The 27,182-nt window shown below is 40.0% G+C and overlaps 2 protein-coding genes across 6 annotated transcripts in view; one reads left to right on the top strand and one right to left on the bottom strand.

Annotated features, from left to right (window-relative positions):
- LOC109034877 (nose resistant to fluoxetine protein 6) overlaps positions 1-27,182 on the top strand; it is a 96,759-nt gene that overhangs the window by 60,676 nt on the left and 8,901 nt on the right. Inside the window, exons 5-14 of one of the 2 annotated variants that reach the window (XM_019048255.2) lie at positions 1,927-2,100; positions 8,924-9,017; positions 9,939-10,073; positions 11,106-11,271; positions 14,010-14,089; positions 15,092-15,187; positions 16,583-16,712; positions 19,007-19,181; positions 20,497-20,639; positions 26,736-27,176. In XM_019048255.2, coding sequence (XP_018903800.2) covers positions 1,927-2,100; positions 8,924-9,017; positions 9,939-10,073; positions 11,106-11,271; positions 14,010-14,089; positions 15,092-15,187; positions 16,583-16,712; positions 19,007-19,181; positions 20,497-20,639; positions 26,736-26,795 — 1,253 coding nt within the window. In that variant the 3' untranslated portion in view covers positions 26,796-27,176. Of the gene's footprint in view, positions 1-1,926; positions 2,101-8,923; positions 9,018-9,938; positions 10,074-11,105; positions 11,272-14,009; positions 14,090-15,091; positions 15,188-16,582; positions 16,713-19,006; positions 19,182-20,496; positions 20,640-26,735; positions 27,177-27,182 lie in introns of those variants that run through there. The other variant, XM_072301120.1, reaches the window with a different exon arrangement.
- LOC109034879 (uncharacterized) overlaps positions 2,622-27,182 on the bottom strand; it is a 57,148-nt gene continuing 32,587 nt past the window's right edge. For 2 of the 4 annotated variants that reach the window (XM_019048264.2, XM_019048263.2), the window contains exon 2: positions 2,622-6,982. In XM_019048264.2, the coding sequence (XP_018903809.2) occupies positions 5,647-6,972 (1,326 nt within the window). In that variant the 5' untranslated portion in view covers positions 6,973-6,982 and the 3' untranslated portion in view covers positions 2,622-5,646. Of the gene's footprint in view, positions 6,983-13,698; positions 13,907-14,598; positions 14,795-27,182 lie in introns of all 4 variants that reach the window. The other 2 variants (XM_072301122.1, XM_072301123.1) reach the window with 2 other exon arrangements.

Here is a 27,182-nt window from a genome sequence, read left to right on the forward strand (position 1 = left end):
GTATTGAAATTGATAGACAAAGAAGAATAAGGAGGGGTCCTATTCGTGAGAGTGGGTGGTTGCAATGAACAAAGAAAGGAGGTAAATAGACTAACTAACGGCAACCCTTGAGAGACCCTTTGGTTAGTCCATAATTTTCTCCCTTAGTTTGTGGAAACCACCCATTTCAACCAACCGGATCGCTCCATACTCCCTAAGTCTACTTTGTCTATCAATTCCAATCGTCAACCCGCAGCGGTGCATGTAAAATGGGATCACGGTGGTACACCTCTCCACCCCACCCCTCACAGTCCTAAGTAATTACGAAGAGGAAAGAAATTTAGGAAATTTCTATAAACATTTCTCAATGTTTTGGAGAGGGTTTAAAAGGAGGGATGTCGATAGGGGCCGTTCTAGAGCCCACTCTGGCTGAATTTTCTCAAATCTACAATTTTTCGCCTATTGAGACTTTATATTTTACGAACTTCAAAACAATTTGGCTATATCTGATGTCTTGTCGGGTCTATTACTGGTCTGAAAATAGATCTAAGGGCCGATTTTTGCAAAAAATTCGATTTTATCAGCAATCGACCGGAAACCCGCATTTTCGCTCAAATCTGCCTTTAGCCCAGTATTAGAGTCGAAAAGAGACCAAAATTGACCTAAATATCATTCATTCCGTGATATATAGACCCTCAATGAGCGAAAAATTGTTGAGTGTAGGAAATTCAGAAAGAGCTTAAAGACGGCCCTGATCGATATCCCTACTTTAGGAAAATGATTTATTTAAAAAAGTATTCCTTACTTTTTAAAAGAGAATGAGTGCGGAAAATTTGTTAGGGTGGCTCATAATAAAATAATTTTCTGAATTCGAGAGTACAAGATTTTTGGCGGTTATGCTTAAAAGCCGCTTGCCAGTTGTCTGATCATATTTTGAGAGATAGGTATATGCTATGTGCATGTAGCGTTTGAAAGTCGCAGATCGCTTGAATGCGTCACGGAACTGACGTATTTCCCTGGCCAAAGTGCGAAACAACGTGTCTCCGTTTGCAACATTACAGACTTCCTGTCATACTTTATTTCTTCTTGGGAAAATTGGTCAACGTAATGGACCACTAGACAAGGTGCGAATTTAAGCAATCTGATACATGTTTCTTAACCAGAATTTCACGTAGAACACGATTAACGCAACGAATATTACTGAAACGAACTCCTAACGAAGATATTAACGTTTTTACTTCACATTGGTTACGAGGAATTTGAACTGCCCGCTCATAAGAAACTCAAAGCTCTACGTGAGTCAAACCGTGCACTACAACGGTTTCAGCAATCTTCTCAATCGAGCAATGTTCATTTCCCACCATGTGTTGCTCAAACTATCAGCAATTTGCTATAGCTGAGCCAAAGCGTCAAAATTGAGGTTGCCAGATTTTAATATAGCAGAGACTGTCATGATAACGTTTAGCGCGCGATGTGAATCACGTAGAGCGTTGAGTTTTCGTGAGCGGGTGGTTTGAATTCACGCATCAAGAATCATTAAATATCTTCGTAAGGAGTTAATTTCGGTAATTTTCGTTGTGCTCGCCGTGTTTTACGTGAAATTTTGTTTAAGAAACATGTATCAGAATGCTGAAATTCGTACCCTGTCTAGTGGTCTATTACCTGAAAATTCCTCTGATTTTTCTCCTCTCTATGTTGACGGAATATTCTGCATAAATTTCAAGATAAAATGCTGGGCTACTTCTCTGAGAAAAAATAAAATAGGAGCGGGAATTTTGAAAATAAATCATTCCAATGGATACATTGGTGTCGCGCTTTGGTCATCGATATGTACGCAGTGTAGACTTGCCAACTTTCGCCTTTAATTTGATTGTTCGCGTATCTTTATAATTTACTCCATGTTTTTACACGTTTGAATTCTTAAATTTTATTCCCTTTTGATTGCAGCGAGCTTTTTGGGAGAGGTGATTCTATCTTTCTCCGTCATCACAAACGGGAGGAAGATTTTGAATGCTGGCCCTCCTCCACCTGATTCCTTGAATTGTGTCCACGGCTTGCGGTTCCTCAGTTTGGCTTGGGTCATCATGGTTCACACTTATCTCCAAGTTTTTGCAATTGCAGGTAAAATAAAGCATATAAACGACACTTCCATGCATTATTACATCCTCGTTTAACCACCTGTGTGGTATAAAACAGTCCTCTCCCTCCCCCCCCCCCAAAAAAAAAAAAAAAAAAAAATCCCGTTCGAACGAGAAAGCCCTGCTAAAAATACCATGTTTTAATGTACTTGTCGTCCCCCGACCTTTCAGTGGTGTTCAGACGTCAGGTTTAGCGGAATTTGATACTATAATTTAGAAATAACGACGTATTTTTGGTGTCTAATGGACCAGGCAACAGACTGTTCGTAAATTCATTTCTTGACAGAAAAAATGGCGAAAATGAGAAAGAATCTGACGAAATTCCAATAGGGATAAGCAAGTTGAAATTGGCTTCTGAGAATAATCGACTTTTCTTTTTTAAAGACGCATGATCCATTGGGGCATGAGTCATGCGATAGTGTTTCATTTTTAAATTTTACACCAGGAATTGAAATATCCCAGGCTCTAGGAAGTTCTGATGAAAAATGCTTTATGGTACAAGTATTTAAATAAATCAATAGTTTTATACAAATTAGCAATTTTGAAAACAAAAACATACAAAATCAATATTGAGGCACAAACAACAGTCTTGACAAACATGAGAGCTGTTCAGTCATATTTTAGGTGTATCTTGTTTCTATTTATTGCTGTTCCTCTTTTTTGGACCTCTGCCGGCTTTTCAAATTCTATCTTCTATTCTCAATCAACATGGAAGCTATCACTGCCTACTCGACTTTCTTTCCCTTTTTTTTATCGGCATAATTTATTCAGTTACTGTAACAAACATTTGCAATTGAGGTACCTGCTTTAGTTTAAATTTAAAATTAGAGGGTTACCGCTAGAAAAAGTATGATATGCTTTTAAGGAAGTCTTAGCGTTAAATTGTCTCATGCTGCACGACGACAATACTTGCTGAAAAATCTGGTAATATTGTTCAACAGAAGCAAAAGGCTTCAATCAAAATCTCTCAAATACGTAAATATTAATGAATAATTAACAATAAGGGGGAGTGGACATTGGACAAGGTAGGTAAAGACAGAATTACTTAAAATAGCAAAATTACGAACTATTTGAAATAAAGATGTAGGTAGGTAAAACAAATCGGATTAGAAACAGTAATTATTATTCTAATTTACTGAACTGGAGATGTCTACATGAAAGGGATCATACAAGCAGAGGATTTGATAATACATATATAAATACAATTTGAAACAAGTTGGATTTTGCAATCGCTAGCGATAGCAATATTCGTCATGGGAACGTTAGCTTCTGGGATATGAAAATGTTAAGGTACAGTTCGTTTGTAGTATCTTCTGAATTGAAGGGGCTATGTAATTTTGTGTTGACATCTCTTTTTTAACATTTTTAATTATTTTCTTTGCATACAAGAAAGCTGTTATGTACCGATTATTTATTTTCGTTGGATTATATACGGTTTTCGGAAGTTAACGCATTTAAGTTTCAGGTTCGCTTTTTCGGCGTAAAGTATACGTAAGGTGTCCCAAAAGCACCGGGACTTGTTCTGTAACTTCGAAAGTAAGATAGATACAGACATGATCTTGATCTCATTTTAAAGATCAACTCAATACCTATCGATTAAAACCAAGATCAGCTCAATCGGATAAAAATTGACCGAGTTATGGCAATTTGAAATCAGCGAGGAAAGTTTACGCCTACGGTTTCTAAGGAAGATTCTTCATCGCCGTAAATCGAAAAGTCGGCCGATAAAGTGATGCTTATTGTGTTTTTTTATTTTCGAGGTGTCATTTATCAACATTTTGTACCATCAAACACAACAGTTGACAGTGCGTATTATTGCAAAGTACTAAAGGAGTTGAGAATGCACATTTCCCGGAAACGGTCGGACTTGAAAGCTTCGTGGATACTCCATCAAGACAATGCGCGGCCTCACACATCGAGCTTAACACGTGAATTTATGAGTAAAAATGGAGTTGAAACAATCCCTCATCCCCCTAATAGCGCTGACTTGGCTCCATGTGATTTTTGGATGTTTCCCACGCTTAAAAAGGAGCTTCGCGGACGAAGATTCGTATCGAAGACCGAAATCCAGAATGCAATTCAAAACTTCTTCAACTCCATCCCAGAGGAAGAATTCAGGAAAACAATGTTGGATAAGTGGCAAGAGCGCATGAAAAAGTGCATCCGGTTTGATGGACGGTACTTTGAAAAGCAAAAGGAAATTATGGAAGATTCGGAGGAAAGTGGATACGAATATTAACTTTTTGAATCCTGGTAAGCGAAAAATCTTCCTAAAAACCGTAGGGGTAAACTTTCCTCACTAATTTCAAATTGTCATAACTCGGTCAATTTTTATTCGATTGAGCTGATCTTGGTTTTAATCGATAGGTATTGAGTTGATCTTTAAAATGAGACCAAAAGCATGTCTGCATCTATCTTACTTTTGAAGTTACAGAACCAGTCCCGGTACTTTTGGGACACCCTACGTATGATATTTTTACTCTACACATATGCCCGAATACGCATCATAAGGGACCTATGTGCTTCCTAAGTTGCCAAGTATTAATTATTGTTAGATTATTGGTCTAAAACATTCAATGCAACCAGTAAAAATTAGCTGACCCCTACGAGATTCGAACCCCCGCTCCCACAAAAAGTGACACTCTCCCAGGGTCAGAACGGTGTTGTAGTTATCTGAGCTATCTCGCCGCTCGGATATGGGAGGAGAAAAAATGAACAGTTAAGTGATCTCGGACGCTGAGCGGGGCTTCACAAAAGACGTCCTTGAGATTTCAACGGTTCGGCCACTGGCGTGGTAAGAGAAAACGGATCAAGCCCATTACCCTGTGAGACATTGTTTACCTATGCTGTCATGTGTCACAAGGTTCATGTCAGAATGCATTTGCGATCGCGGCAGTAAACTGAGGCAATATTTCTGTATTCATGGATTAAATCCATCAATCGAGTTCTGATTTTGGCTCATATATCCGTAACGGGTCCTCCAGAACAATTTTCCACCTTGTATGATGGTTATTATTTCTTTATATCTATGTTTAAAATTTGAGGTGGGATAATGGCGGCTTCTTAAGAGCACCGAGGTAGGCGATCTTTTGCACCAACGAACAGAAAACTGATGGCGAAAAATAACCAATCGGAACCTCCCAAAAAAAAGAATTTGCCTAAAAACGGAACTTCGTGGTTCTGCGCAGATTTACCAGTCAGACACGACATCTTAAGGTGGAAAAAAACTCGCTGAAAGCGAATTTTAGCAATCAACACAACTTGACGTAGAGACATGATTGGCTAAAAAATACAACGGTTTTTGATACATCGGAAAATTAACCAAAAATCGGAGACTGGGCGAAACGCTCAAGGTCGCAGAGGTATAGGGAATCCCATAGCGAAAGCAACGGAACGATTCTAATATCATGGGGAACTCCGTTCCCATGACAATAATATCATGGGGAACTCCGTTCCCATGACAATATAATAGTAAAACAATGGAGACGTCTACTTCTACTCAACTTTACATTTATGTACGGAGAGCCAATTATTTGCGAAGAGAACATGCTCCGATAAACGCGTTAATATCCTTATTGCTTAAATATTGCAGTACTCTCTCCACGACAAGATCCGGCAGTTGGAAATCGGGGACCAATCTGGGGCTCAGCGCTATTCCTCGCTCCATTAAATCCCTCCTGGCAACACCTTTACGGAGCTGACTCGTCAAAATACTACCGTAAAAAGGGAACTTCTTCTCCTTAACAGCCAGTTCTAAACCGCTGCTAATACTGTCATTTCTAGCGAGGACGGCCAAGCTATTGAGATCGGCAACTAAAAGCTGGAAAAACGTTACGTCACTGTCGCCAATATATTGAGTCTTGAGGGGCTGGATCTCAAGGGTGCAGGCGTCGTACTCCTCGGGATAGCTGACCGCGATGTCGTTGATCAAGGGCTTTAAGTTGGTAGGGACCTTGACCTCGGCCGCGTGAGCCTTGAACAGGTGTCTCCTGAGCTTGCTGGGTTGCGGATGGTCGGCGAGGATGCTGCGTTTGACAATGGGATGGTGGTAGATGCCACTCTCGAGTGAGATTTCAGGTTTGTTGAAGAAGAAATCCAAGAAGATTTCCAGGATGTGCCAACGTCTGAGCGTGGCAGCGTGGTCAGCCGCCCGCTCGAAATCGTACGCATCCATCACCGCGTCAGACTCGAGTAGGACCCGGACGATGTCAACGCGGTCTTTGCTTACGGCGATGAAGAGGGGTGTCCCTGCTGGGTGTCCGTTGAGCGTCTTGCGGTCGACATCAGCGCCGTACGCCAGGAGCAGCCTGAGGGTCTCTTCTTGGTTCCAATCCGCCGCCAGATGCAGAGCCGTTCGTCCTCTATGCAGCTTGTTTATACATCGCTCAAAGCCCTTGGCAAAGATTGCGAACTCCACGCCTTGACCTCGAGCGTTCGGATTCGCGCCGTTCTGCAGGAGGATCTCTACGACGTCTTTGGAGTCCCATTCCACGGCGAGGATTAAGCTTTCCGTGTCGTTTTTCAGATCAGCTCCTTTCGATATGAGCAGTCTCGTCATTTCTATATTATTCAACGCCACAGCTTGGGATAGAGGGGTCGGTCCTTCCTGCGACTTGGCGTTTACGTTCGCGCCGTGGTGAATCAGGAGTTCGACCAACTCAACATTTTCCCGTGACACCGCTGTGATCAGAAGTTCGGGGTCTTCTTGAATCCTTGGTTTGTACTTATCGTTAGTTTCTATGAGGAATCGCACTGTCTCCAAATCCTTAGCTTCGATGGCACGGATTAAAGGATCGTCCTCCTTCAGCTTCCCATTGTCCACCGCCGGGATCTTCAACGGGTGCCGGAACTCCATCTGCACACCTCTGAAACAGATTTCAAGATCGTTTATAATAAGGAAAGGAATACTGGCAGAAACAACACCCCCCCCCCCCCTCCCGGATGACATCACACCAAATTAAAAATGAAAGATGAAATCGACTGCATTTTGCAATGAGGAACTACAATTTCTGGCTCAGTTGAAAAACAACCATGTACAATTATTTCTCCTATGCACATTAGTGTTTTTGCAGATAAGCTAGAAATTGTAGTTCCGATGAATTATTCCAAATGATGAGCCATCCTCGGGGACCTTTCAACAAACCGAATATATATATTAATATATAACCGGTTATGTATCATATATATAAGCTCCGAGACCTCCTAAATTTGCATATCTGGTAACGCTTAGTTCTAGCGTTCTACCGGGCCGATTTTTTTCATTTTTGCGGCTATCGACAGGCCATTGTCTCTAAATGAGCCCGTTTTATTTAGATTTTGAAAATATGCCCCAGGTTTGTTCATATTACGCGGTAAAGTTGCGAATTCTCCCATTTAAACAATGTAAATTTTTATTTTTTATCACAGTTCGTTTGAGCGTTCTACTGGGCCGATTTCACTAACTTTTGCAGTTATCGACAGGTAATAGTCTCTGGATGAGCCCGCTGTAATCAGATTTTGAAAATATGACCCAGATTTTTTTATTATAGAGTGTCCCTAGAAGCTTAAAAAAGGGGCGACATTAGAAATTCCCGCCATTTTTCATTGGCGGGAAATTCAAATTTTCCGGAAAATTGAACTAGTGGGAAATGTTGAATCTTGGTCTGATATTAGTAGGGCAAGGTAAACGAATTGAAGGTATTCTCCTTTACTACAGACTATCCAAAAGTAACAAAACGCTCCGTTCCGTTTCAGTCTAGGCCTAAAGTTTGAAATAAATGACGGTTTTCTTATTTGATTCCTATTGGTCCAATCGCTCCCGGCCAGAGGGAGATTGGACAAATGAGAGTCGGGCATGAAAATCTTTTCATTTTTTAGGTCGTTCTTTTGCCAAAGCGGGCCTAAGAGAGGGCGAAGCGTCCTCTGGGGGTTAGGCCGCGTAGCGGCCAGGGGGCATAGCCCCCTAGTATTAATCATTGGCGATGGGAGAGAAGAGGTGGGTTTATTTTTATGGTGCGTACGACTATCGCATCCGTCACATCCGCATAAGTTCCACGGACGCACGTAGTCGAGGAACATTACGAAGAAATTTTCGACCAAGTTGGAGCCTTATGCTTACAGCAACTGTGTGGATTTAACCAAAATTAGACGTTGCCTGATTTCTCTGATATTTGATTATTTAAACAGAAAACTAATCAAAAAGCATCGTTGAAACTTGAATATTGTGGGTACATTCTTCACAATCCATGGTAAATATGTAAAAACTTTGATAGTAGCTTTAAATTAAAGAATTGATAGTTCTTTAATGACCTGAGAAGATCACTCCACTAGCAATGAAACCTCTGCCTTTGTTTAGCTATTAAGATCTAACAAAAAAAATGAAAAAGGAAAATTCTGCCGTGCTAAGGAAGAACACCGTAAAAACATTCGAGAGTTGCCACATGTCTTTCTATAAAATGTTCATTTTCGAGGAAAGTTATGAATATTTTCCCTTGAAATTTTCAGGAATTTTAGGTGAAATTGCGAACAAAATATTCTGAAAAATCGAAAGGTAAATATTCATAAATTAACCAGGAAATTCGTGTCTTATCAAAGGAAATTCGGCGACGCCGGAAGGTTCATACGGCGTTTATCCTTAGCACGGCAGAATTACTTATCATAGTGAACTCCAGGTGATAAATGTTAAAGCCCCTCAATAATTGTGACAAGAACCTAGTTCTCGGAGCATTTATTTAGGTAAAGGAGTCCATTCCATCATTATTCCTAATTTTTGGAAATAATAATACTGCTCTATCACATACTTAGAATTATTTGTTTGCATTGTTTAGAAAACAAGACCTTACGAACAGTGACAGAAAGAAACTTCATGTTCCAGACAATCAGTAATGCGACCTTTTCTGTGGACACCTTTTTCTTCATCAGGTAAATATTGTCACACAAAATACAATGGGCCAGTTGGGCTGGTCACAGAATCGTGTTTTGATGCTTTATTCTTGTAGATCAGCTAAAAATAATAAGATCTGTCTAAGCAGTAACTTTCTGCGTTGACTATTACCCGAGATATCGCGTCTGGAAAAACTCGATTTATGACGTCACCACCGCGGTAGTACATTCTATGTTATGCGCAACCTCGGTTGATGACGTCATAAATCGAGATTTTCAAGGCGCGATATCTCGGTTAATATTCAACTTAGAAAGTTGCTGCTTAGACAGATCTTATTAATTTTAGCTGATCTACGAGAATAAAGCATCAAAACAAGATTCTGTGACCAGCACAACTGGCTCATCAAGGCCAATAATGGATATTATATATTTTAGAAACATATTATAAAATAGGTTTAGAAGGAACGTTTAGGTATGTTTCTGCGGGTATCATTCCGACAGCTATTTAAGAAAAGGTAAGAAGGGGAGGAATCAAGGAGTAAAGTAGTCAAAAGTGTAGCATATACCTAAATTATGATCATACCATAATCATCCTGATTATATTGCGCAGAGGCAAGTCAATTTTTATTTGAGTGAGTAAAAAAACGGAAAAGTTGCAAAATATTAGCAACGCCGAATGAACATGCATTGTCAAAAATATTTTTTATTAATACACCTCTTTGAGATCAGTTGAGCTTGATTTATCTGAAATTTCAAAAAAAAAAAGGCGGCACCCTATCCTATGATAACGTCACCAATAATAGCATTTATAGCATGTCAGTATAGACTTATAGTGATGATTTGGCTTCACGCTTCAATCTCAGAACATAGTCTCAGAGTCCAAAGGCTAAAAAGAAGTTGAAGCTCGTCAAAAATTAAACTTTAAAATTAATAAAACTAACTGCCGTTTCCGTCTTACAGCGGTTTGTTAGTGACTTATCTCTACTTCAAAGCCTCTAACAAAGAATCGGACACCTCCAACAGACGTCCTTCTCAAGACGGATTCAAAGCGGGTACAAGTAAATTCTTTACCTTGCTAAGCTACCGATACGTCAGGTAAGTCATTCACAAGTTTCTGTCATATACTTATCAGTACACATTTTTCAGGTGACAATAAAATAATCTTTGATTTGAGAATTATTATTTTGGGGGGGGGGAGGGATAAAGAAAGGTTCTCTTTTTATCTAACAAAATTTTTTTGGATTAATATTTTTCAAAATTCAGATAATTAAATTTTTCATCGAGGAGGTTAAAATTCCTTGAATTAAAATAAACTCATTCTTTCACTTAAAGGAATTTTTTTTGGAAAAGAAAAAAAATTTACCTCGAAAAAAAATGTCCTTTTATCAGGGAGAACTTGGTCACAATCTAAAGAAAATCTCTTCGTGCAAATCGTGCGAAAGCAACTGATATATGGATTACATTATGCAAGAAGGAACTACAGCTACTGGCTCAGTTTAGAAAAAATGTATGTGCCACTAATCTTCCTTCCTATTCACATGAGTGTTTTTACAAATGATTCAGGACTGTATTACCTGATTACAAAATGTAGTCCAAATAACTGATTCCCATTGGTTTGATCATGACACTTTCTTTAGAAGCCATAAAGAATGGTTTCATATCATCAACTTTCAGAGAGTAATAATTTAACGTTTTCATACTTTATGAAGGGATTGAACAGGTTTGTAATTTAAAAATTCCAATCTATGTCAAAACTATCGTTCTCTATTTTCTCTTGAGTTTTCAGAGCGCTTCTAAAATTTTCTGGAAATTAAATAAAATGGGTTCCTACAGCCTCGCCTCAGACTATACAGCTATTGTATAGAGCTCCGTTTACTCTCTTTATTGCAGTGGCGTGGCATGCTCCGCAAGATATGGATTTATCTGCCTTTTAAATCCATGGAGAAGGATCGACAAACGAACACATTGCTAATCGATTCCTTACCATAGATTCAAAGGAGAAAATATCGAAAATCGATCATTCACGCCTCGCCATTGCTTCACACCCTTGTCGTCTTAGTTTTTAGAGAACTGATATGCTTTAACTTCATCCGAACAGGTGACATTAACGACTATTCATTTGTTTAGATTGACGCCTGCGTACATGTTCGTGTTAGGCATGGCGGAACTTTCTATGCGATGGTTGAAAAACAAATCAGTATTTGAGCCACTCAGAAGGGATGAAGTCAACTGCGATCTTTACTGGTGGAGGAATGCCTTGTACATCAACAGCTTGTATCCAATGAAAGACATGGTAATATTTTCTCTCGGTTTCTCTAATTTTTTCTCGGAGAAGGGAAGAAAGGTCCGGAAAATATTCGCTCGAAAATGTTCGAATTTTTTCTCTGGGCAGCTGCATAGAGGTACAGTGGAGGTTTGTTTGGTTTTGAATCAATAGATCGTATGCGATGGTGGTTCGATGTATCGTTTGGTTCAAAACAATAGAGCATAAACTAAAACAAAAATTTTAGGATTTAAGTAGGACAAGCTGAAAATAAGAAAATTCCTAGCAATTTCACTTTTCATCACCATTTGATACTCATACTAAGGGCCTGTGGCCGCTACGCAGCCGCCAACCACTGAGAAAAAACTACACGTAAAAAATCGTAGAACAACCATGGTCAAGTTATTTCAGAGATGAAAAGATTCAAAAGCCGACGGATGCACGCGAAAGAAAGCGTATTTTTCTCTAATTGCAACGTCATGCACCACTCTTTATGCTTTATTTTTGAACACCGTTTTTAAAAAGCTACACGCAGTTTTTCTGAAGAGTTTCCTTGTAGTTTTCTGAATGATCTCAAACATATAAGCATCGAAAATTTCGACGCGATATTTTCGTTTGTTCTATTTTCTTTTTGTGAAACCAAAGAAAAAGTAAAAATCATTAGAGTTTCTGAATCGTTACACTGAGGAAGTGAGGATATACATTTTCCCTTTGATTATGGTAAATACCGGAGCAAAGAGTCAAGAATGATGACACGAACCCGAAGTTTAACAGGGGCTTCAGCGTCGCGCGAGCCAGGGAAGGGAACGCGGTGGAGTCATCCTCGCAGTGGAGAACGCCTTCCATCCGGCTAGCGGCAACATGCCTACACCCGTGGTCGAATAGTTATCTCATTATGCCTGCCGTGGATGAAATCAAATATCGACGCCTGCACGCGGGAAAAAGTGTTATTATCTCCGATTGCAACGTTGTACATCTCTACGCGTGTTTTATTTTTAATCAATTTTTTTTTAAAAAGCTACACACGATTTTCAGAGGTTTTCGAGAAATTTCTTGAATGATTTAAGATGAAATCACAGGAAATTTCGACGCGATGCTTTTGTTCGTTCTTTTTATTAAACAAAATTATACTTCCGCGAATCTAGCTTCAGAATCGCTGCATCGTTTTAACATCGTCTGAGTTTTTGAATCTTTGCAATTAAGATACATATTGACCCTTTAAGTGTAATAAAAACTGGGTAGGGACCGTCAAAAAAAACTGACGCTTGGCCCTAGTTTTGCGGCGATTTTAGCGTCGCGGAAGCCAGGGAAGGGAGCGCGGTCGAGTGTCGAGCCATCTTTACAGTGTGATGCTCCTTCAATCCAGCTAGCGGCAATGTGCCTATACCCGTAGCCGAATAGTTGTCGCAAATAGCTCTCGCATTGCGTTTGGTGCAATGCGAGAAGTATTCATGCAGGCTTGTAGGCGTTAATATGCGTTCGACGCCGACCGCACTATCTGGCGCAATGCGTGAAGTATTCCTGGAGTCTTGCAGGCGCTGATATGAGTTTGACGCCGACCGCACCATGTTTGGCGCGATTATTCGAACTTATATCGCGTTAAGAGAATCGCGGCATCGATCAATAGACCGTATTCGATAACGGTTCGATGTATCGTTTGGTTCAAAACAATAGAACATAACCTCAAACCAAACTGTAAGGATTTTAATTGAAAAAGCTGAAAATGAGAAATTTCCTGACAATTTCACTTTGCATTGGCATTTGGTACTCAAAGAATAAAGAATCTGTTTCAAAAGATCCGTTCTCTCAGATTTCTGAATTTACTTTTGAGGCTATGTTTATGTTTTGAACCAATCGATATCGATACAATCTCACCCGTTTGATGTATCGAATACGATCTATGGGGCTTAAAAGGCCCATGTTGTGTTTCGACGCCGCGCCGTATGAGCATTCTAACGTTGCCTTGTTTCTCCCGATAAAATATTTTTTCTGAGAAAAAATAAGAAAGTTCTGTTCTCTGTGTTCGCTTTTTTAGATTGAATGGACCATTGAACAAGGTACAAATTTAAGCACTCTGATACAAGATTCTTCACCAGAATTTCAAGTATAACACGAAAACCACTGAAATCAACTATTAGCTAAGATATTAACGTTTCTATTGTCCAGTAGTGGTTACGGGAACTTTGAATTGCCCGGTCATAAGGAAAACAAATCCCTACGCGATTCAAATTGCGCGCTGCAATGGCTTTAGCAGACAACTCTTTCGAGCATTGTTTCTTTCCCACACTGTGATGTTCAAAGTGTGTGCAGCTTGAGCTGAGCGTCAAGATTAAGGCTGCCATATTTTCGTATTATTGAGACTGTCATAGTGACGTTTGGCGTGCAATTTAACCCGAGAAAATAATTCTTTCTTCCATGAGCGAAAAGGTTGAATTCATTCATAAAAAAGGTTATTACCACTGTTAGGAGTTAATCTAGGGTTAGTTCGATGATGTTTGAACAAATTCTTGTGAATTTAAATGATCAAATCAGCTTGGCCCCAATTGAAGTTAGAGTTTTTTATTGTTTTTTTATCAAATTAAATAAACTGGGTTGTCGTGGAGATCATATTTCAACATTTTTGATGTTCAAAGGAGATATTTACTTCCGGAAACACATCACGTAGCTGTAACAGACCGAAAAACATCAAACTTCAACATTAATCCGAAGATATTTTAGCATATAATTTGGTATTAACTCGTCCTCATCACATTTTATTTATTTTTCAGTGCATGCTGTGGAGTTGGTACATGGCAAACGATACTCAATTTTACATTTTAGGGATTATAATTCTTCTTTTATCGGCGAGGTAAGATTTTATTTACTTACACATCTCACGAAAAATGTGTCAGAAATAAAGAAAAAAAATTAAGAAGGATGGGAACTATAGAGGATGGTTGCTATGTATGGTTTCAGACAAGAAATTATTATAACTTAAGAGCACGTAGTATATATTCCCTTCGTTTCGATAAGCTTTTAATAGTATTAATTAATCGTATTAAATTAATACGAGCATATGTATTATCAAACTAGCCACAACCGTGGGCGTTTCGTTCACGGCGACGAGAAATGCCTTCAAACTTTAAAATATGCAATTTTACGGAGGCTAAAACATTATTAGTTGCCTATTCAATTTAATCCAGGCACTCTGTTTGGATCAAGTCGAGGTCTTTGACTTGAACGCCTATATTATGTGAAATTTTAAAAAATGTAAGGGTATACATCCGTAGTTACACTGTTGCATTGCTGTTCGAAAATAAGGAAAAACGTGTACAACAAAGTTAAAATGAAAAAATCTTAAAATATTTGTACCCCTACCTTTTAACAGAAACTCAATTAATTTTAATTACCGACCACCTTCTGCTCTTCAGCGTTTTATTTAGGATTTGAAGGATTTTTGGTGCCGTGTGTCGCGCAGGGGGGTATGGTCAATCACTTGCGAGGCTTAGTTTTTGGAAACGTACAAGTAGTTTTATTGATAAAACATACGGGGTCGAGGCGAGACTCTTACAGACTGAAAGAAAAGAAAAGAGAATAAAGTGAAGCAAACATGCCTCGGCCACTAGGCTTGCTGAGTCTGCATACTTGCAGTTCGGCGTTGCAGGACTTAAGTAACAACGCATTTTTAACCGCTGAATCGCAAAAAATTCAACACCGTGATTGATGGATTCTGTAAAAAATTGTTAAACAGCACAATAGCACATACTTTCCTTCGGAATTTACCAAAGGCCGATTCTCTAATTCTTCGCAATATTTTCAAATTCCTCATTTTTTAAATTTTCTATGCTTACATCATTATTTTTTTTTTTAGATATGGAAAGTTCTCGGCGATTTCCATAGCATTCTTCCTGTTGCTCTCATGGTTCGTGACAATCCTGATTTCGATCAACGTCCAGTACATTGCTAAGTAAGTGCGAAATATTTCATAATACTCAGTTTATACAGAGTGATCCAATAAAAGTCCTACGCCACCCGCATAGCTCATAAGGTTTTTGCCCATTTCTAGGGTGGTCCTCAATGATTTGGGGGGGGGGGGGGGGGTAGGGATATCCGAATAGTCGTTTCCTTTGACTTACGAGCACTCACATAATTTCGAGTCCCACATCTCGACTTGCTCAGAAGTTACAAGGGGGCCCAGTGCTGGTGTTGCGAACTTTTAGATCAACCTCTATATCGACGGTGAAACTACCAAACCACGTATCTCGTTTGCGGTGTTTAAAAATCTACGCTCACATTTTATTTTTTTGAAGTAGACCAAATCAATATCATTCTTTGAAATTTTCACGGAATTTTCTCCGCACGAAGAGGAAAAATCACAGAAATTTTCAAGACTGGATGTTGAGTAGTTTTTCATTTAAAAAATAAAGTATGACAGGAAGTCTGCGACGTCGCAAACCGAGATACGTGGTTTGGTAGTTTCACCGTCGATATGTAACTCTATAATATAAAATCATAAGTGTAAGGCGTAAATCATATCACCTAGGGCGCAATACGCTGCATTGCATTTTTCCACTTTCTCAATGATTCTTATCAAATTAAATTTATATATCCTGCGAAAGTATCATATTCATGCAACGTTTCAGTTCTACACGTAGAAACTGGTTCAACGCGGAAAAAACCTGCTCAGCGTCTGGAGAGGTAGGTTAAATGGACGAAATTTTGAAATAAGGGACTACTTTTCCTGGCTCTCTCACAAAAGCGCCTATCTGCATAAGGTAATTATTGGCACGCACGTTGTTTCTGAAAGGAGCCACAAATAGTATTTCCCTATTGCAAAATGTAGTCCAAATGGAATCACTTATAGCTTTTGGATCGCTACCCGAATTAATCGGACGTATTTCTGCCAAACGGAACGATGTGCATTAAGACATGAGCCCTGAAACCCATAAAAATATATGCTTAACAGGGCTTACGTCATAATGCACATAGTTCCGTTTTGCAGAAATACGTCCAATCTAGGTAATTTCATGACTTGGCCGCAGAGTCGTTTATTCCGTGAAAGTACTTTTATCATGCGAATATCAAGAATGTGAGCTTTACATTTTCCAATATATTTATTCTCAAAATTTAAAGACATGGTTGGATACTGAACAGACTATGGAATTCATGATTCTGTAACACTGAATCTATGTTCTTCTTTGAAAACTATATTCCTGAAGGATAGACGCATTCGGAATTAAACATATTTTAAAAACCTAAGGTGCATCGTAATGAATCCACCAGGAGTGCCATTCCCGATACTTCACTATAAAAAAATGCTTCAAATGTTCATAAAAAATGTTCAATTTTAATCTAATTTCAGAATCGAAGACCCATTTGGTAACTTTGACGAACTTTATGATAAGCCATGGACTCGTTTGGGACCATATCTGGTTGGTATGTTCGCTGGATGGTATTTGTTCAGGACGAAATGCAAAGTGCGAATGAACTGCGTAAGTGATTTATACGTAATAAAGAGCAATGTAAATTACAATACTGTATTTTCTAGACCTTAAGATTGAACTTGACAAACTCTATAATATTCATATCACAAGGATAACCCCGTTTTCAAAGGCTAAAAACTACCCTGATGCGTCTGTCTTCAAAAGAAACAATTGTGAACAAATCGGCCTCTATAGGCATTGTATCCGCCGCAGGAAAATAGTTAAATCGATCATTTTGTCAAGTGCCTGGGCAAATAATCAAAGGTTCTCACTTACATTAAAAGTCAGAGCATTTGGCTAATTTTAGAAAAAACAAATACTTGCTCATCTGGAAAAGATGTCTCCGTAAAAATTGGCATCATACAAGTGTCAATATAGAACATCTAGTCCTCAGACTAGCTTTTATCTCGGTATTTTAAGCATGTCTAAAGATACAGAATTTTTTCAACGTTTACTGTTTAAATAAATGAGGAGCATTTGGAGAGCAATACACAAGAGAAGATTATAGATTTGATGGATTCTAACATCCAAAACACTGAAAACTTTAGAGCCCTTCGTTATAAACATACAAGACCTCATGGACCATCAAAATTTAATTATTTGTCCAGGCATTTGATAAAATTTGCCCGCGAAATGTCGATTGACGAAAAATCGATCTCGACGATGCATCATTTTTTTATGTACCTGAACCTATGAATGACAGTCCCTGAGTGCACAACAATGGTGAAACTTCCAAACCACGCATCTCGGTTTGCGACGTTTACTACGATCGCAGGCTCGCGTTGTACACTGGTTGGATATTGTGTTCACCGCACCGCGGGTGGTGGGTTGTGGGGTCTGACACGGAGAAATTGGGACGTTGGGTGCAGAAAAGGCATTTGGACGTATTTCTGCCAAACGGAACTATGTGCATTAAGACATGAGCCCTGGGATCCCTACGAATATATGTATAACAGGGCTCACGTCATGATGCAAATAGTTCCGTTTGGCAGAATTACATCCATTTATCAGTTGCGGTGTTTCAGAATCTCCACTACTGATTTATACTTTAGGATCCTTTAGAGAGGTAACTACATATATTCGGTGAATTTTCTGACATTTTTCGTTTTTAGCATTGTAAAATCATGAAGAAAATTCAGTAAAAGTTTCGAAGAATTCCATGAATTATCTTAAATTATGATGTATGAAACAAGGGCAAAGATTCTGAGACACCGCAATTAAGATATGCCTTTTCTGCGCGCAGCGCTTCAAATATGTGCGCGCATCGTGCTGTGATTGCAATGCGGGAAGTATTCCTACAGTCTTGTAGGCGCTAAGTATCACGCCAACTGACCGACTGCGCTGCGTTTGGCGCAGTGCGAGAAGTATTCACGCCGCGCCGTCTTGTATCCGCTGATATGTGTCACGTCGACCGCACTGTTTGGCGCAATGCGGGATGTATTCCTATAGTTGTGCAGGCGTTAATAAGCGTTTAACGCCGGCCACACTGTGTTCGCCGCATTATTCGAATCGCGTTAGAATAATCGCGGCATCGAATGGTGGGGCTTAAAAGGCCCACTTTGCGATTCGTCGCCGTATGAACATTCCGATGTTGTCTCGTTTCTCCCGATAACGTTAAACCCATTCCAGAAAGCTAATAAAGTGGATTGACAGTTGGGCCACATTTTGCAATTAGGAACTATAAATTCTGATTCAGTAAAAGACAACGTATGAACCATTAGTTTCCTTATGCACATACGTGTTTTTTTCGAATGAGTCGGAATTTATAGTTCCTAATTGCAAAATGAAGTCCAATTTTTCCCCGATACTTTTGCCATTTCCCCTGACTTTTTAAAATCCCCTGCCATTTTCCAGTTTTTCCTGACTTTGGGAACCCTGGTTCATATTAGAGTCCCTTTATACTGAGAGTCAAGACAATTTGAATCCATTTCTGATTGGTTCCCGTATTTTAGGCCTCCACAGTGTCACAAACGGGAATAAAGATTACATTTTCACCAATTGCAAAGATTATAATCTGGAATGGACCAGGGAATTACGGGTTCGGCAAGGAACAAACGGAATGAGAGGAGGAACGGAGAAAGGCATTTGAGAATGGGCCGATCAAAGATTATGAAAAACGTTCAATTTCTGTAATCTTTATTCCCGTTTGTGACATCCATGAGCCGAATTGTCTTGACTCTCAGTATAAATGGACTCTAGTTCATATACACTTCGGGACTCCGGAGAACGTGATCTAGATTTACTTGCAATTTTAGAATTACTCGTCAATTAATGCCTCACAAATGATATTTTATGAATTTCAGACAACTATTTTCCTCGGGTGGGTCCTCTCGTTGCTGACTTTGGCCTCATTGGTCTACGGCCTCCACATATTCCATCTGGGGGTCACCGGCTCTGCTTTCTATGTCTCTGTCGGGCATTCTGCATGGGGTGCAGCCCTCGCCTGGATCGTCATTGCTTGCTGCACCGGCAATGGAGGTGCGTTCCAAAGCTTCCATATCCTACCTTAAGCCTGTGTCACACTATCAAAATACTCCATCAAAATGTCAAGGTCAAGTGCTGTGATTGGTCCAAGTCATCGAATAAGCCAATCACAACACTTGACCCTGATATTTTGATGGCTAGCTTTGATAGTGTGACACAGGCATATCGCTGCTAAGGAAAAACGCCGTATGAACATCGAGAAGTGTCGAATTTCCTTTGGTAAAATGTTAATTTTTGAGGAGAATTATGAATGTTCTCTCTTGACATTTTTAGAAGGTTAAATTGCGTTTAAGATTCTGTGAAAAATGGGGAGAAAAATATCCACACGATTTTCAGCAAATTCGCATTTTGTTGGAGGCAATTTGGCAACGCTTGAAGGCTCATGCGGCGTTATTCCTACTCGAGTTTTTCGAGTAGTTGAATAATCGATTGATCGAGGTTTTCGAATTGGTTATTAGTCGATTAATCGCATTTTTCAATAATCGCGAATTCAGTATCTATTACAGTTATCCATTGCAAATTGATTAATAATTTGACTGAATCAAAATTAATCGATTGACGTGCATGTTTTGAAAGGGTAAATTTTCAAAATTATGACCTGGGATGCCGGTTAGGGTTGTCTGGTGTAAATCAGCATTATCGTGCTGAATTTAAGAATTAAAAAAGGAGTGAGCGGAACATGCTCAATGATAACTAAGCATATTATTATTATAATTAATAATAATTATTTCCGTATTTTGTCCTGAAACACAGTGTAAACTAAAATTTAATTGTGGCTTCCTCAGATATTTTAGACAGGAGCTACTGATTTTACGCGGGAGTAAATTGACACTCGTTTGGTTTAAAATCAAACTATAGAATGAAATGAATTAAATTTTGGGAAAATGCTAGAAACATTCAGTATTTCCTGATCCATGACAGACTTTCTTAGTATTTTCCTGATAACATCGAATTTCTTCATTTTCCGGTTTTACTGATGGTGCACTGAAAAAAAAGATTGGTAGAATTTATTATTCCTTCACTCTGTATTTCACACAGCGTTAATTCAGAGTAAATTCTGCCAGAAGAAAGGTAAACGTTACTATATACTGGTACAGGTAACCATTCCTCTAGCAGAATCGACTTGAAGATTGGTAGAGTTCACCATTTCTTCACGCTGTGTGAAATACAGCGTAAAGGAATGGTAAATTCTACCAATCTTTTTTTTCAGTGTATACACCTTGGAAATCATAATTCTACACAGAAAACCATAGACTCTCTATTGATAAATATCATAAATGAGAAATAAAATAACTATAAAATTTTACAGGTTGTGTGAACTCTCTTCTGTCATTCCGACTACTGCAACCTCTGAGCAGGTTAACTTACTGCGCATACCTAGTTCACCCTGTGATCATGGTCCTCACCAGTTTCCAGATGGACGGCCCCCTTCACTTACACAACGGACTCGTTGTAAGTATTAAACAGTTACATAAAACGGATCCTTGGTCCCTCTTAATATTTAGGTTGGCGGGAGGCATTCGCGGGCAAAAATACAGCCTTTTCGAAAATGTAATATCTAGCTGGAGCGCAATTCAGCTATGCATTCACGACTGCAAAAATGTGAACGAAATCGAAAAGGCCAGCGTGCAGGAAGGCTATTTCAATTGTAATCTTCCGTCACATTCTTACGGCGCAATGATACAACTATTTGAACTCTCCGGAACGCGTAAGGTATCACGCCGCATTTGAAGGCGTTTTCAAAACAGCCAAGTTCCGATACCCGGATTATCGTTTTGCATAGTTCATATTATTTTGTTTTCATTTCTAACCACTTGTTTCTTCTTAATCCTCGTATAAAAACCACCCATTTGCTAAATACAATTCTAGCTGAAGCGCACTTAAGCTATGCATTCATGACTGCAAAAATGTGAACGAAATCGAAAAGGCCAGCGTGCATGAAGGCTATTTCAATTGTAATCTTCCGTCACATTCTTACGGCGCAATGATACAACTATTTGAACTCTCCGGAATGCGTGAGGTATCACGTCGCATTTGAAGGCGTTTTCAAAACAGCCAAGTTCCGATACCCGGATTATCGTTTTGCATAGTTCATATTATTTTGTTATATTCCGTACCACTTGTTTATTCTTAATCCTCGTATAAAAACCACCCATTTGCTAAATACAATTGAGGAGCTTTCCGGAAAAAGGGCACATACCGAAAAAACAAGTCGTGAGAAAAACGCATTTGAAGTTTTCATTCCTACTTTCTGGGCACTGATGATGACATACATCGGAACTGGGGCACTCATATCAACGTTCATACACCCTAGAATGAATAACGACCATTGGTAAAACTTACACTTCTTTCAGTGTTGTGGGAGGAATTTTTTAAAATTTTCCGTTATGTGCCCTTTTTCCGGAAATGGACCGGTGGTTATAGGTTTTGGCTTTCAAAGCTAAATTTTCAAGACTTTAACGAGTTTCTAAACGAAAATAAATCATAATTTCGATCGCGAACGTGCGGGTGGATCATTTTCGATCATCGTTAATAAAAAAGACAGCAAAACACGCGAAAAAATCGAAAAATTAAAACCCACAAGAGACCATTAAAAATTGAATTATTAATAATTACAGAATTTCACGTGTCACCGGTAAAACGCATAGACAATCACTGCAACCCGATTATATTGCATTGATTAGTAGAATCAGTGCGATGCATCTGTAATGAGGGATCCTTACTTATATCAGTACCCATCACCTGCCTGCCTGCCCTGCGCGCTATCTCCTCAACGTCGCGTCGCGGCGACCGTACCCAGGGGCGAAAAGATGAAATACGCCTGACTTAGCCTCACAAAACTTGGTCTCTTAGCTCCAAAAATTGATCAATTAAGCTGAAACTCGGGACATTGGTACATTAGGATGCGAGGAATCCGTTTCTGCCATTTCCGGAAAAAGGGGCGTATGTGCCCCTTTTCGGGAATGCTCCTCAATTCTAGCCGGAGCGCAATTCAGCTATGCATTCACGACTGCAAAAATGTCAAAGGAAATCGCCAAGCCTAGCGTGCATGGAGGCTATTTCCATTTTAATCTTCCGTCACATTCCTACGGCGCAATGATACAACTATTTGAACTCTCCGGAATGCGTGAGGTATCACGCCGCATTTGAAGGCGTTTTCAAAACAGCCAAGTTCCGATACTCGGAATATCGTTATGCATAGATTATATTATTTTGTTTTCATTTCTAACCACTTGTTTCTTCTGAATCCTCGTATAAAAACCACCCATTTGCTTCATACAATTCTAGCTGAAGCGCATTTAAGCTATGCATTGATGACTGCAAAAATGTGAACGGAAATCGAAAAGGCCAGCGTGCGTGAAGGCTATTTCAATTGTAATCTTCCGTCACATTCTTACGGCGCAATGATACAACTATTTGAACTCTCCGGAATGCGTGAGGTATCACGTCGCATTTGAAGGCGTTTTCAAAACAGCCAAGTTCCGATACCCGGATTATCGTTATGCATAGTTCATATTATTTTGTTTTCATTTCTAACCACTTGTTTCTTCTTAATCCTCGTATAAAAACCACCCATTTGCTAAATACAATTACGAGACAATGGGTACCTAGACTTTGTGCTTTTTATTTCATATTCTGAAAGTACCAGGTGAGCAGATTCCGTGGTGATTTGTTGCGTACTTTTTGCGCCGAATCCCGGACAAGCCCGCTTTTAAAAAGTCGAAAGACTCGAGGGAATTTCAAAAACACGCCGCGATGGCGGGAAAATGATGAAAAAGATGTGCCACGGCGCACAATGGATCGAGTCAATGGGGGAGGTCGGACAAAATTCGGAAACTTTAAACGCTTATAACTCTGTTGATACGAGACTTGGAAGTTTTATAAGTTGTTCCATCGGTTTCCTCGTGATATTTTCTTTTTGAAGAACCCCTTAAAATTTAAAATGTGACGAATGTAACATCAAAATTCGCAGTTTTAGTTAACAATAGCGGTGCGGTGGCGTTTGCGGACGTGGCGTTTGCGGACGTGGCGTTTGCGGATTCTAAGAATCGGGTGGCGTTTGCGGATTCTCATATTTTGACGGTGGCGATTGCGGACAGGCGGAACAGGGCCGGTGGACTTTGCGGACCAGAGAATTTCGGCGGTGGCGATTGCGGACGGAGGGGTAGGCACCTACATATGCTGCCCCCCACCCCTGCGCTGTATATTAAAGAGAATAATTACCGGAGAGGCTCTGGATTCCTTTTCGTGGATGTAGAAAACATTAGTATTATATTAGTATAAAAACATATGAGAATTGAACGTACAGTAAATTTTTAAGAAAAGGCATATCAGAAATCGCAAGAAACTGAAAAATCGTCAGTTTCAGTCCATTTTTAGGATGAAAAACATGTTGTAAATTCTAATCCAAAATTACTGAAAGCTAAAAAATTACATACGAAAAATGGAAACATATTTTAATTTTTTGACTTTCAGTAATTTTGGACTAGAATTTACAACATGTTTTTCATCCTAAAAATGGACTGAAATTGACGATTTTTCAGTTTCTTGCGATTTCTGATATGCCTTTTTTTAAAAATTTACTGTATGTTCACTGCTCATATGTTTTTATACTAATATAATATACTAATGTTTAATACTAATATTTTTTTCATTCTACATCCACGAAAAGGAATCCAGAGCCTCCCCAGTAATTTTTCTCTTTAATATACAGTGCAGGGGTGGGGGGCAGCATATGTAGGTGCCTACCCCTCCGTCCGCAATCGCCACCGCCGAAATTCTCTGGATCCGCAAAGGCCACCGGCCCTGTTCAGCCTGTCCGCAATCGCCACCGTCAAAATACAGGGTTATTCAAAAGTTACGCACCACTGGCCATAACTTTAGTTCTAATTATGATATCGATTTGCGGTTTGTGGCGTCCTTCCTCATATCGAGGGGGAAACTTTTTGAGGTACTTTTCAGTTCTTCACCCCCCCAGGGGGAGGGGGGGCGGGGGGCAACTCAAAAATTTCAAATGGCAACCCCCATCATGTGATACATCGTTAGAAAGAGCATGAAAAAAGAAAATTTTTGGCGCAAACCGGAAGTCGATCTGACCCCCCTGTCAAAAGTTAGGGGGGTCCAAAGGTTATTTAGGGGGTCCGTACCTTCATTTTTTAGAGTAGCTTCGGCGGCTCTTGGACATACCGTTTCTCTTTTCAAAGAGTCCTCGAATACTCCAAGTCTGATACCGAAGTCTTCATATTGCCCCCGGGCCACCACAGCCCCCCCGTAGGGGGGGATGGGCCTGTTACAATGAAACATTGCATTAAAATGCGAAAAGTCACAGAAGAGCTTCAAACTTAGCATCAAATCCGAGTGGAACTTCTTGCCAATGTTAACGCAAACGCAGCCTGCGACTTTAAAGTGAGTTTTCAAAACTCTTAGCCCCCTGCCCCCCCTCATTTTTGGTTGCAGAGCGGGTAAAAACCGGGAAATTCACTACAAATAATGCCCGAAACTAATGTCCAACTTGAGGAGGACCCTTGAAACGTTGCGATCAGTCGGAGCATTGAAATACAAGGACTGCCACCCCCTTAAAGTACGGAAACATCCAAAACACCCCCGCTGCCCCCCTCATTTTTCGTTGCGGAGCGGGTAAAAACCGGGAAAATCGCCAGAAATGATGCCCCGGTTCTTACCAGCTCTGCAACGAAAAAAGAGGGGGGCAGCGGGGGTTTTATGGATGTTTCCGTCCTTAAAGTGGGCGGCAGTTCCTGTGTTGCAGTTCTCCGACTGAGCGCAACGTTTCAAGGGTTCTCGTCAAGTTCTACAGTGGTTTCGGGCATCATTTCTGGCGATTTTCCCGGTTTTTACCCGCTCCGCAACGAAAAATGAGGGGGGCAGCGGGGGTGTTTTGGATGTTTCCGTACTTTAAGGGGGTGGCAGTCCTTGTATTTCAATGCTCCGACTGATCGCAACGTTTCAAGGGTCCTCCTCAAGTTGGACATTAGTTTCGGGCATTATTTGTAGTGAATTTCCCGGTTTTTACCCGCTCTGCAACCAAAAATGAGGGGGGGCAGGGGGCTAAGAGTTTTGAAAACTCACTTTAAAGTCGCAGGCTGCGTTTGCGTTAACATTGGCAAGAAGTTCCACTCGGATTTGATGCTAAGTTTGAAGCTCTTCTGTGACTTTTCGCATTTTAATGCAATGTTTCATTGTAACAGGCCCATCCCCCCCTACGGGGGGGCTGTGGTGGCCCGGGGGCAATATGAAGACTTCGGTATCAGACTTGGAGTATTCGAGGACTCTTTGAAAAGAGAAACGGTATGTCCAAGAGCCGCCGAAGCTACTCTAAAAAATGAAGGTACGGACCCCCTAAATAACCTTTGGACCCCCCTAACTTTTGACAGGGGGGTCAGATCGACTTCCGGTTTGCGCCAAAAATTTTCTTTTTTCATGCTCTTTCTAACGATGTATCACATGATGGGGGTTGCCATTTGAAATTTTTGAGTTGCCCCCCGCCCCCCCTCCCCCTGGGGGGGTGAAGAACTGAAAAGTACCTCAAAAAGTTTCCCCCTCGATATGAGGAAGGACGCCACAAACCGCAAATCGATATCATAATTAGAACTAAAGTTATGGCCAGTGGTGCGTAACTTTTGAATAACCCTGTATGAGAATCCGCAAACGCCACCCGATTCTTAGAATCCGCAAACGCCACGTCCGCAAACGCCACGTCCGCAAACGCCACCGCACCAACAATAGCATGTTCCGACCCCTCTGATTGACTCGATCCACCGTGCGGCGGTCGAATCGGTATCTCCTCTCAATTTCCATCTATGTTCGTTCAATTAAAACGAATTTGAATGTGAATTGTCGCTTGATTACCCGCGGATACCATGAATGAGGTTTGATTCTTTGATTCTGAAGATAACGTTTCGACTTTCCTATTGTTTTCATATACGAGGAGTAGAAAGACAATAGATCGTTTTCGATACGTCAAATAGGTGAGATTGTATCGATATCGATTGGTTCAACATGTAAACATAGCCTCAAAAGTCAATCGAGTGATCTGAGGAAACGGGGTTTTTCTGACAGATTTTTGATTCATATTCATGTAAGTACTAAATGGCATCGCAAGGTGAAATAGTTAGGAATTTTCTCATTTTCAGCTTTTCCGACTGAAATCCTGAAAGTTTTGTTTCAGGTTATGTTCTATTGTTTTGAACCAAACGATACATCGAACCACTATCGAAAACGATCTGTTGGTCGTACAAACCCGTGCTCGTTTCTGGTGGTGCCAGATGACATCGTTCGGTTCCGCGCGAAACCGGGGGTTTCGCAACTCCAAACTCAAATTTGCGCAAAAGTTGCGCTTTATGAATTTCTACGGAAAACTAGAGGAAAATAGTCACGAATTTTTCACCGAATTCTTATTTTGTAATAAAAAAAGTTTGGCCAAAAAAAAGGCTTTCATTGCTTGCACGATAAATCAAAGAAAAAAATGCGAGCCCACTTTTTTACCATTTTCCTGTCAAATCATAGTAAAATTTTTCTTTTTTATTTCAGTTGATCCTGTACTTCGGCAACGTTGTAGCATCATTTTTGCTATCTTTCTTCATCCCCTGACTCTGGAGGCTCCTGTCGTAAGGCTTCTGAAAGTTGCTCTGTCACCACCACAGACAAAAAGCTCAAGTAAGATGTAAGGTGGCTCAACTCAAAACGGCGGAGAATGGACTCACGAGACCTTATTTCAAGAGTAAGAAAGGGCAACATGGATTTCTTCCAAGGCCAGCAGGATATATTTATGCCTTCTTTTTATTTTAAATCTACGAACTTGAGTAAACTCTGTAGGAGGAAGCTTTTAAAGTTTTTACATAACCTACTTTCTTTAATTCAATATAATTTCATCACCTCTGAATGGTGAAAATGCATGATTCCCTAGACTTAAGTGCGCAGAACACCTACTAGAAAAACTAATCGAGGATAATTTCATGAGTATCATGAGTAAATCCA

This window comes from Bemisia tabaci, chromosome 5 (genome assembly GCF_918797505.1).
Source record: "Bemisia tabaci chromosome 5, PGI_BMITA_v3".
NCBI lineage: Eukaryota > Metazoa > Arthropoda > Insecta > Hemiptera > Aleyrodidae > Bemisia > Bemisia tabaci.